The sequence below is a fragment of the Acinonyx jubatus genome, chromosome D1 (assembly GCF_027475565.1).
Source record: "Acinonyx jubatus isolate Ajub_Pintada_27869175 chromosome D1, VMU_Ajub_asm_v1.0, whole genome shotgun sequence".
Lineage (NCBI taxonomy): Eukaryota > Metazoa > Chordata > Mammalia > Carnivora > Felidae > Acinonyx > Acinonyx jubatus.
This window is the reverse complement of record NC_069390.1, coordinates 4273017-4283753: the sequence shown is the minus strand read 5'-3', so window position 1 is coordinate 4283753 and position 10737 is coordinate 4273017. Positions and strand designations below refer to the sequence as shown.

Sequence of the window (10737 nt, the reverse complement as noted above, 5' to 3'; positions counted from 1 at the left end):
TGTGAGGCCCCCAACTCTGCTCCTCGGGGACTCTTTGACTGGTGACGGGGAGTGTGTGTGTCGAGGGTGTGGGGGGGTTTGGGGGGTGGAGTGGTGGGGAGAGATGGGGGGTGGGGGGATGGGTGTTGGAGGGTGAGTGGGGGGAGGGTGTGGGGGGATGGGGTGTGTGGGGGAGGGTGTGGGGGGATGGGGGTGGGGAGCGGAAGAGGTAGGCATACTGACCCCCACCCCCTGAGGCTCCTCTGCCTCTGGGCACACGGACACGCGGACACGCAGACATGGATGCAGACACGCAGACACACGGACACACGGACACAGACACGTGGGCACGCAGACAGATGCAGACACGGGTGCGTCTCTCCCTGCAGAGCAGCTGCCTCCATAGGAGCACGGGTCTGTTGGAAAGGGGAGCACGGGAGCAGTGGCCTGGAGAGGCCGGGAGGGATGAATCCGGCCAGCTGGGGGGCCGGTCACCAAGAAATGCACTTGGGGGTCAGCCCACCCGGGGGGGCTCCTGTGGCCCCTGCTCTGGGAGCGAGTCCAGGGTCTGCGGGGGGAACGCTGGCCGCCGGGCGGGCCCGGAGGTACTGCTGCTCCCTTAGCCACCGGCCCCCTCCCAGCCCCTCCCGGCCGCCGGCGCACAGGGGCCCTGCTCTCTGCCTGGGCTCTCCTTGGGCCCATGAAGTGAGCAGAATCCCCCCAGAGCTTCCCCAAAACGGGGCTGGGATCCCAGGCTGGACACCTAGAGCCTAAGACGGGCCTCTTGGGACGCTGGCTGGAGGACAGGGGTGGGGGCGGGGGGGGGGCAGTCAGGGAGCCTCTGGCCTGGCTCTAGTTGAAGTCTCCCCTGGGAGGGGCTCCAGCCTATTGCTGGGCAGTAGGGAGGTGCCACCCCCAGCCCCCACCCTGGAGGGGTGCATCCCGGACAGGGATGGAATCAGCAGCCCAACCCGGGGAGCCCCTGTGTGGACACACTGTGGGCCTTACAGGCAGGGACTGCATTAGCCAGCACCAGGCCTGGCAGTGACTAGGGACCATGAGGAGTGTTTCCAAGGGGAGCAGGGGGGCCCAGAACGGGTGAGAAAGGGCACAGGCTTTAGCCAAGAGGACAGTGCGGCTGACCAAGGCCCCTTCTGGCAGAGGGGTGGAAACCCTATCGGGAGAGGGAGCACCCTGGAGGTATAGACAGACCAGCCAGGGGAGGGGGCATCCCGGAGGTGTAGACGGACCAACCAGGGGAGGGGACACAAGAGCTAGGGTACAGAGCAGGTTGGGTGGGGCACAGCATGGCCAGGCGGCCATCTGGGCCCATAGGCGCTGAAGGGCGCCCTCACCGCGGAAGAACACAGACGGGACCGAGGGCAGGGAGCCTTGCTCAGTGCACGATATAAAATGTTTATTGATATACATTTATTGGCTTCCATAAAACTTGCATGGGCTGCACAGGGCCACTGTGCTTGGAGGTGGGCTGGGGTGGCTGGGTCGAGCCAGCGCCTGCTCCCAGGCGGGGGACGGAGCCCAGAGGCTGCTGGCCAGTCTGCCAAGCCCCGAGGACCAGGCACATGGCAGCCTGCGCTCCGGAGGGGGTCCCGGGGCTGGCCGCATGGAGTCTGACAAGGGAGTGATCTGTCCACACTGGCCCAAGCTCCGTCCCGGCAGGCTGCTTGCCATGACCAGAAACCACCCCCCCCTCTGCCCCCATTAAAGTCCCCAAAGGATTCCTGGACGGGGGGCTGGGGCGTTGTGTGCAGAAAGACCGAACTCCAAGGCAGGTTAACCAGAACCTTCTCCCAGGTAGCACCATTGCGCTCAGGTTGGCTCCCCGACATTGCTTGGACTGGATGGAATGGAGAGAACAGGTGCCCTAGCAGGGGCGCAGCTGCTGACCCCGGGGGCGACCGTGCTGGCTGTGTCGTTTTCAAGGAGGGCAGATTCAAAGGGGCAGGAGGCGGACGGGCCTGGATGACCCCCCGCCTCCCCTTGACCAGCCCAGGGTGACTTCCATACAGTAGGCCTCTGGGCGCCGAGGACAATGTCTGGGGCGGGGGGGGGGGGGGGTCTGTCGGGGCCCGTTTGCAGGTGGCTTCTCAGTCTCCCGGTGGCCCCTAGTGCCTCCAGCCCGCGGGGAAGGAGGCGCGAGGGCAGGAAGCGACTTTTCTCCTTGCACTTGGGCCCCGGGGCGGTGGCCGAGCTCCCGTCCTGCGGCAGAAGGTCTCTGGAGGCCGCGGTCCCTGCCTCCCCCCCGGGCGCTGGCCTCTCAGGAGGCGTTCCCAGAGGGGCACTGCATCTCCATGGTGACCGTGTTGGGCGTGCCGCCCCCGGCCTCCCCCAGCTCGGCACCGTCTCGCAGGGCCCGCTGGAAGACCACCCTGAGAGGCTCCCACAGCCGCTGTGACTTGTCCCTCCCGGCCAGGAAGTACACGACCGGCTTGGCACTGCTGTTGATGCAGATGCACAGGTCGGTGACATACTCGGGGAAGGGGGCCGGGATCTGGAAGACCCAAAAGAGGAACCAGTCGACCCCCAGGTAGATGGAGGACACGAGGAACACCGAAACCATGGCCAGGACGACGTGGCTGAGCTTCGCGGAGCGCTGGCGCCTCCGGGCCCTACACTCCGTGTGCAGGATGAGCACCAGGCAGGGCAGCACCATGAGCGGGCAGAAGACCAGGAAAAGCAGGATGCCCAGGAAGGCGTCCATGTGCCTGCAGCCCACGCCGGACGCTCGGTGGCCCAGGAACACGCAGAAGTAGTTGTGCACGGTGGTGACCAGGAGCGACAGGGCCCAGAGCAGGGCGCACGCCACGGCCGACAGGCGCTTGGGCCGACGGCGCCAGAACCAGGCGGGGAAGACGACCGACAGGCAGCGCTCCGAGCTGATGGCCGGCAGGAGGCTCACGCCGGCGACAAACATGCAGAGCCCTGCGACCCTGCACACGGCGCGGACGTAGGCGGCGAACGTGCCCAGGAAGCCGCCCGTGTTCAGGACGGAGAGCACGGCCTTGCTGCAGAGGTAGCCGGCGTCCGCGCCGGCCAGGTGCAGGAAGTAGACGGAGAAGGGGCTCCTCTTGATGGAGAAGCCGAAAAACCACAGGACCAGCCCGTTGCCCACCAGGCCACACAGACACAGGAGCAGGAAGATGTAGTCCATGACGGCCGGCGGTGGCGGCGTGGTGATCTGTTCGATGGTCAGGAAGCCACGGCCGTAGAGCGCCGGGGCCTCGCTCACGCCGGGACACATCTGTGCGGGGGCAGAGGGCAGACGCCTGTGATGCTGGCTGGGCCCCGCCCCCACCCCCCGCACCTGCAGCCCGCATGCCGGGTCCTGCTTACAGGCTCGCGGAGCGGCTGGCTCTGGAGCAGAGGCCACCCCCGTTCCCCCCTAGTGCCACCACTCTGCGCCGCGGTGTCGCAGAGCCTGCGGCTAGCAGCCTGGAGAGGGCCGACAGGGGCGACGTCAGTCCCCCGGAAAGGCACCCGATCGCCCACCTGTCGGAACAGACTTTGGGCCACGAGTGTCCTCGTCACGAGAGGTGAGGAAAGCCTGGGGGACCTTTCCAGATTGCAGGACAATGAAGCCGCGACCGGAGAGGCCACGCGGCGTCCCGGACCTCACGGTGGCTCTAAGGGTTGCCGGAGAGGATGTCACGAGGTGCCGGGGGGGGGGGGGGTGGATGTGCGAATGGACCGCGTGTCCTGGGATGGCACCAGCCCCGTCCTGGAATGTCCTTGTTAAGGGGTACGGGCTGTTTGGGGACCAGGGGGCTTGATGTCTGCAAAGCTGCTTTCCAACAATTCTGGGAAGGAGCCTATCGTGAGGTGCACAGGGAGAGAGGCTGACGTTGAACCGGTGAAGGGCGTATCTGCGTATGAGCGGCTCTCGCCCGTCTCCTGTACGTTTGTCATTTTCTCACCCAAACGTGAAAATACTTAAAAAAAAATAATAAAAATTGGGGGCGCCTGGGTGGTTCAGTCGGTTGAGCGTCCGACTCCTGGTTTCGGCTTAGGTCGTGATCTCACGGGGTTCATGGGATCGAGCCCCGCGTCAGGCTCTGCGCTGGCAGCCGGGAGCCTGCTTGGGGTGCTGTCTCTGCCCCTCCCCTGCTCGCACGAGCGCCCTCCAGAGCTCGCTCTCTCTCTCTCTCTCTCTCTAAAAAAAATGATGAAGTTAAAGATAAAGTAATTGATTTTAAAAAGTGGACCCTGGCCCTAACTGGAGCAGGACTGTGTCCCACAATGGGATCGGAGAGGCCTGGGGAATCAGAGGCGGTCCCCTGGGGGGCCAGGGAGGCTCTGGGTTTCTGGATCATGGTCTCGGTGCGGGCCAGGGATTCCCTGGGGAGGGGGAGACACTGGAGGCCACAGCTGTTTATGCTCTGGGGAAGCACTTTGATACTTGAACAAGCTGTGGCTGCCTGAGCGCACCCGGCTGGGTTTCTGTCTTGCCTGCTGGGTCTGGGCGAGGTGGGTCCCCTGCGACGATGGGGGAGGGGCGGCAGATCTGAGCAAGGTGGGCTTTGCTCCAGCTGGTGGGTGCTGGGGGGGGTGGGTTTTGGGGGGGTGGGGGACAGGACCGTGGGCCCAGTGGCCCCATCGCCCTTTCCCCAGAGAAGCCAGAACTCTGGGTTGTAACGTGAACCTCCCTGATCTCTACATGTTTGCATTTAAAAAACATCCTGTGGGCCAAACACAACACATCTGCAGGCTGGATGCATTCTCGGGCTGTCATTTTGACCTCTCATTCCAAGTGACAAGGCTGCCCAGAGCGCTGTCACCGCCTTCTCTCAGCCCGGGAAGATATCACTAACCCTTCCCACAGAGCCTGAACCTGACCCTTGACCCCGGGGCAACGCCGGGCATTCCTTCGTTCCCACTGCTCGTGACTCCCTCCCAAAGGAAACAAACAGGTTCTGGAGGCTGGAGCGTTCTGCCACCTTCCAGATGGCCCCCAGCTCTGCCAGAAAGCTGGGGCCTGATCCCCCGTAACAGCCTTTCCGTCCTGGCCCCGGTCAAGGGGAATCTGCAAACAGAGGCCGGAGGGCGTTGGCCCAACTTGGGGAGACTCTGTGAGGTCAGGGCAAGCTCTTCAAGGGCGGCCTGTTCACCACGCATCATCCTCTAGGTACCTTTATTGGCTCAGCATCTCTGTCTGTCTGTCTGTCAGCCACCGGGCCCCTTGGCTTCCTCTTTGCTCAGCCTCTCCTGTTGGTGGCTTTGCTCCAGGCCGTGGAGCAGTGCCACCCACCCCACCCCCCACCCCGCCCCCAGCTGGGGCACCGTAAGACCCGGTGCCCAGACAAGCCCACGCAGAGGGATCACTCAGAGCTTCTCCAGGAAAAAGTCTGCAATCCCCTCCTCGGAGTCAGAGCGGGAGGGCCGGGTGAGTCACGGGGCATGTGGCTGCCGTCTCCAGCCACATCCCGCCTTGTAAAATGCCTGCCCCGGAGCCTGGCCCCCCTCCCGGGGCTCTGGTTTTCTCTGGAGATTTCTGGAGACTTCTCCCCAGCCAGTCCCATCGCCGCGTCCCGTGGCTGCTGCTCCACGGTGGTCACTATGGGAGGAGGCTAAGGGACACGGGCCCCGGGCAGGAGTCCGGCCTCTGCTCAGACCTCGGGGCTCGTCCCAGTCTAGTTACTGGCCCATCGCAAGCCTGGGTCTCCTCGAATGTGGATGAGGTCGTACTAGGTAAACTCGAGGGGTCCCTCCAATTTGGAGACTGTTTCGCCTGGGGTTGAGAAGGGAATTCCAGAATTCTCAAGGACCTCAGAGAAGTAGGGGGCTGGGAAGAGAAGAAGGGGTGTTGGCCTGGTGCGTCGTCAGAGTCTCGGCCCCGGCGGGTGCCTGGACCACCAGACCCTGGCCTCGCGGGGTGGCCCGGAGCAGGTGGTGCTCCGTGGGGCACACGACATCAGCGCCACCTTGCAGCCAGCGTCTCAGGCCCTCCTGGCAGGGACTGGCCACGGGAAAACGCTGACCACCCCGTCTCCACGGGGGAGAGGCGGAACAAGGCCGGTCAAGGTGGTAACGGAGCACAGGGTCTGCACGGGGGGGGGGGGGGACTCGAGGCTTCGGTTCCCCGTGCTTGTCTCACTGATGAGGACACTGGAGACCTGGGGGGCCACACGGTCCAGAGGGCCTGCCGCCCACCTGTTCGTCCTTTGACAGAGGATGGGCCCGGGCGGCAGAGTGCAGGGGGAGGAGGTCCTGGGCTCCGTCTGCCTCTCCCACCACACCCGGCCCGACGGTGCCCGGACCCCCTCTGCTGCCGGCCAGCACTTGCCTTGTTCCTGTCCCCGGGATGGGCCTCCCAGGAACAGTTTCCCACCATCTCCAGGCCCGGCGAGTCCAGACTCCTCACGGCTCCGCTCATGGCTCGCGGCCCCGCACACCTCCCCTGGCAAAGGAACAAAGGGTCACGTCAGGGCAGCTGTGGCCCCCCCCCCCCCCCCCCCCCCGCCCAGAAAGCCCCTCCACCTTCCGGATCCCTGTCCCCAGGCCCCAGGGGCTCTCACCTTAGAGGAAAAGGCTGACAAGCCAGCACGTGGCTCCCTCCGGGCAGGGCTGTGTGGGAGGCACAGAGGTCATCCTGCTGAGTACGGGACAGGTCACATCCATATGCACTGTCCCCTCCTGCCTGGGCTCCTCGTCCCCCCCCCCCCCCACCCCCCCACGATACTCTAGATACTTGCTGCTGCTTGCTGGGGGAGAAGCCCCTCTCCTTCCCCCCTTCTTGCTTGATCTGTGAGATTTCTGGGACCAGATGGCTTCTGGGGACATACATTTATATACCCGTACACATTCCTGGGCTCCTCCTTTCTGCCGGCCCACGGTGGTGGCACAGGGGTCCCTGGCAGTCGGTGGCAGCCAACCCAATGGCCACCATCGCTTTTGGTCTTCATTCCCCGTTATGGAGCAGGTAGCATTGCTCCCCCATGAGGGGCACTCCAGGGCTCCGGGAGGTGAGGTCCCCTGCCCGGGGTGCATGTGACAAGAGTAAGTTCGGAGATTTTGTGCGCGCTTGAGACTAGAGGGGCTGGAGCAGCTGGAGGGAGCCAGCCAGGACGGCTCTGGGGGTGGCGGGGTGGACATCCCCGCCTGGGAGAGGCTGCTCCGCGCTGGCCAGGCAGAGCATTGGTCCATCTGCCCCAGGTGCCCCTTCGAACGGTCTCCTGTCCCCCAACCTGAGCTCTGCTCCAGCAGGCAAGCACCTGTCCCTCCCCCCCGTGCAGGTGGGGAAACTGAGGCTGAGCCGCAGGCCGCCGGCACCCCTCTCCCCATGCGAGGAATGCTGCTGCTCGGCGGCCTCCCCCAGAATTCCTTCCCCGACGCGGCAGGCCTGGGGAAGGCTGGGGCGGGCCGAGCCAGGCGCGCCGGTCGTAGGCCGGGAAGGGGGGCCGTCTGCGCGCTGCCTGCACCCTCTTTAACGTTTGGTCCTCTCGAGCCCCGAGCACCGGCGCGGGGGGATGCGCGGAGAACAGAACAGCACGGGCATCAGACCCCTGGCCCGCCGGCGGCCCTGCTCCCTTCCCGGCCCCCGCCCCCCACAGCGCCCTTCTGCCCCAGGCCCTTGGGCAGAGCGGCCGTGTGTGTTGTGGGCAAGCGCTTGTGCGCCCGGCAGGTGGGTCTCGGCGTGGCCTGCCGGCGCCAGTGCCCCAGGTGGCTGTACGCGGGGTGGGGGCCCTGGTGCTCGACGATCAGTGGGTGAGTCTGCGTGCGTGTGCGTGCAGAGAGCAGGTGCTGCGAAGGGTGATCTATAGCCCCCCCCACCGCCCCCAGGCGTCATCCGGGCTCCAGCCCCTGCACTGTCCCCACTGCCTCCCCCGGGTCTCATGCTTACCCACCCGCTGGGGCTTCCCTCTCCTGCCTGCAACCCCAAAGCTACCGGCCCCTCAGACCCTATCCTTCCTGGTCCCCTTCGCCCCCGTCCCCGGCGTTCCCGCTCGGCCGTCCTGGTCGCACGCCATCCTGGCTCTGGGCCCTCGGGGACGTCCTGACTGCAAACCTTGCCCTCTCACCCCAGCCGAGCTAGGCCCCCGGCACACAGATGCCCCGAAAGGGCAGCCGGCCGGGGCCAGCCCGTGATGCCCAGCTTGGACCCGGCTCGTAGGAAGGGCTCACCTCTGCCGGTTGCTTCCACGTGGGGGCCTCCCTACTATGTCTCCTCCCGCCTGCCACGGGCAGTCTGGAAAGCTATGGCGCCCAGGCAGAGATCTGGAAGCCAAGCGGACCCCCCAGACGGACGATGAGAAGACACGTGTGTGTGACACGCGTAAGGCGTGTGCGTGAGCGGCGTGTGCGAGCAGGGGCGGAGGGGTGGGCGCCTCGCGCATTCTCGGGGTGGGGTCTGGACTGTGGCAGAACCAGCTGCTGCTACGGCAAGACGACAAAAGCTGTCGGCTCGGTGCACCCCTGACCCTCCCTTCAAGGCCCAAGGCCCACTGGGGCTCCGGCCGCCTGTCTGCCCCCTCTCGGCCCACCCTGCCACGAGCCAGCCCCCAGTTTGTCGGGGACGGGGACAGGGCGAGGCTGTCCTCCAGGGGGCATGGTCAAGCCCCGCTTCCCTGATTGTCTTCCCAGCCCCTCTCCTCACCACCCCACTGCCCCCCCCCGCCCCCCCCCCCCCAGCTCACAACTGAATTGAAGAGGCTACTCTGGGGACTGGAGAGCCCACAGCACTCCAGGTGCCATCTGTCCGGGAGAAGGTGGGAGGTCGCGGGCCGTGCAGCAAGCCCCTGGGAGCAGTGGGAGCCATCTCTCTGCACTTGGGACGCTGCCGGCTGGGTGTTCCCTTCCCGCCCTTCCAGAAAGCGGACTTGGACGGCTGGCGAGGGTGGGGGCAGGGCCAGAGGGGGAGGTCGGGAGTGGAGGACAGCACGGGGGTCAGGCCCTGCCAAGATGCCGGCTCCTGCCGCCCCCGTAGGGGGGACCGTCAGGGCCTCGGGAGTGTGCGGGAGGCGGCTCTGGAGTGTCAGGGTTCCTGCCTGGAGCCACGTGATTTCTGGGGGCTGCCCGCCCTGGCGGCGCCCACCTCATTCTCCCTCCCCGCCTGGCCTCCTCCCAGCAGCCCTGGTTCCCAGAACGCCCTGCCCTGGGCCCGGGGCCCCCGCAGACCCACCTGCCGCTGCCCAGGTCCTCGGAGGTCTCTCCTTCCTGGAGCACGACACCGGCCTCTGGCCGCCGACCCGCCAGGGCAGCGGGCCAGCCCAGAGCACTGGCTGGAGCCTCAGAAAACGCGAGCTCAGAGCAGAGGACGGCCCTTGCTTGCCCGCCTGCCGGAGGAGATGGCTTTGGGAGCAGAACCCGCCCCAAACCCAATTCCAGGCCCAGAGGGAGGGGGAAGGGGAGGAGGAGGGGGGAGGAGGGGCCGAGCCCCAGCTGGGATGAAGCTTCGGGAAGGAATGCCCCGCTCGGGAGCCCCCCCCCCCGCCCAGGCCTCGCTGGGCGCTCGTCCCCCGGCCTGGTGACGTCACGTTGGCCCGAGCACTGCTTCGGGAGTCCAGCTGTTCATCTCCCTTGCGCCCTCGCAGCTCCGCTGGGCTGCTCTGGAGAAACAGCACCGGGCTGTCCGCTTGCCTGGGATTGGCTCCCACTGGGCATTTCGGGGCGCGCAGGCCCGCCAGGGGCAGGTCCCCACCCGGTGGTTTAAATGCACTCAGGGCTGGTACGGAGGAGCCGGGAGGTAGCCAGGTGAGGGCTCCGTGGAGAAGGTGGCGCAAGCACTTTTGAGAGGTAGACTCGGGGGCAAGACGGCAATGCCACCCAGGTGTGGCCCCATCCCCCTTCCCACCTGGAGTCTGCCTGGGGCGGGGGGTGGGGGGTGCCCTGCCGGCTTACGGATCTGGGAATTCCCTTTCTCCAGCCCTAATAGCAATCAGATGGCACAAGGGGAAAATCACAGCGCTCGCCTTGGGGGGTGGGGGGACTGGCGGGCTGTGCGTGCCTGACCCGCGGGAGGATGAGTCAGGCTTCCCCCCCTACCCTGCGAGCCTCCTCAGGGTCCTGGGGCAGCGAGGCAAAGCCTGAGGCGGGCGTGGGGAGGGGGGGGGGACGCAGGGGCCCCAGGGGGGACCGTGAGGACGGGGAGTGGTGAGGAGTGGCTTCCCCGGGGAGGCACTAGGAAAGGCACACACCCCTGCCCTGGGCCAACTTTCTCATGACCTCGGGGAGCCCGAGGGAGTTCCCATCAGTGCTTTCTCTGTGGGAGGAAATGGTGCCCAGATGGGGGGCGGGGTGGGCACCCTGAAGAGGACCCAGAAATAGAGCGCGGCCCTGGCACCTGCCCTGGGGCCACAGGCCTCCTGACCCTGGGTGGAGGGACCCGACGTCCCCGCAAACCCCAGAGCGGAGGGGGGAGCCTTGGACCGTGCCCTGCATGGCCCAGCGGGTCTTTGGGGGGGGCCTTCGTTTTTAGGGAGGGGGTGAGAAGGAGGGCTCTAGGATGCTAAAGCTCATGGCTACGCCCCAGAGAGAGAGAGAGAGAGAGAGAGGGAGGGACGGAGAGGCTGGGCAGGGAGCAGGCAGCGGGGGTGACCCTCCCCTCCTCTCCAGGGCAGGCCAGCTGGGGCCCAGCTGGGCTGCTTGTTTACGTGGGGGGGCCAGGGGGAGGTGGGAGGAGGCCGGGGGAGGCTGGATGCAGACAAGTTCCAAGTGTAATTGCATTTGGACACTTAAAAGGAATTGTGCGAAGTGGACAGGAGCTCTAAAGCCTTATTTGGTCTGGAAATTTCTTTCAAGACG

The 10737-nt window shown here is 66.1% G+C and overlaps 1 protein-coding gene across 7 annotated transcripts; it reads right to left on the bottom strand.

Moving 5' to 3' along the window:
• Positions 1 to 1375: 1375 nt before the first annotated feature.
• On the bottom strand, positions 1376 to 9257 carry MRGPRF (MAS related GPR family member F). Of its 7 annotated transcripts, none has more exons than XM_027045639.2 (5): positions 9116 to 9257; positions 8119 to 8211; positions 6513 to 6589; positions 6281 to 6394; positions 1376 to 3241 (listed from the first exon to the last, which is right to left on the bottom strand). In XM_027045639.2, exons 4-5 carry the CDS (start codon positions 6368 to 6370, stop codon positions 2258 to 2260), a joined length of 1074 nt encoding a protein of 357 aa, XP_026901440.1. In that variant the 5' UTR covers positions 6371 to 6394; positions 6513 to 6589; positions 8119 to 8211; positions 9116 to 9257; the 3' UTR covers positions 1376 to 2257. The 7 variants fall into 7 exon arrangements, with proteins under 7 accessions (XP_026901440.1, XP_026901439.1, XP_026901438.1 ...); XM_027045638.2 differs by having other exon boundaries at positions 6513 to 6586; XM_027045637.2 differs by having other exon boundaries at positions 6513 to 6561.
• Positions 9258 to 10737: the final 1480 nt, after the last annotated feature.

What these genes read in the sequence shown, in the direction of transcription:
- MRGPRF (XM_027045636.2), bottom strand. Translation starts at nt 8,752, where the DNA reads ATGGCTCCCACTGCTCCCAGGGGCTTGCTGCACGGCCCGCGACCTCCC. An exon ending in GTAGCCTCTTCAATTCAGTT is followed by an intron (nt 8,212 to 8,630) that starts GTGAGCTGGGGG and finishes CTTGGCTTCCAG; the next exon opens with ATCTCTGCCTGGGCGCCATA. An exon ending in CGTGGAAGCAACCGGCAGAG is followed by an intron (nt 6,562 to 8,118) that starts GTGAGCCCTTCC and finishes CCTCCCACACAG; the next exon opens with CCCTGCCCGGAGGGAGCCAC.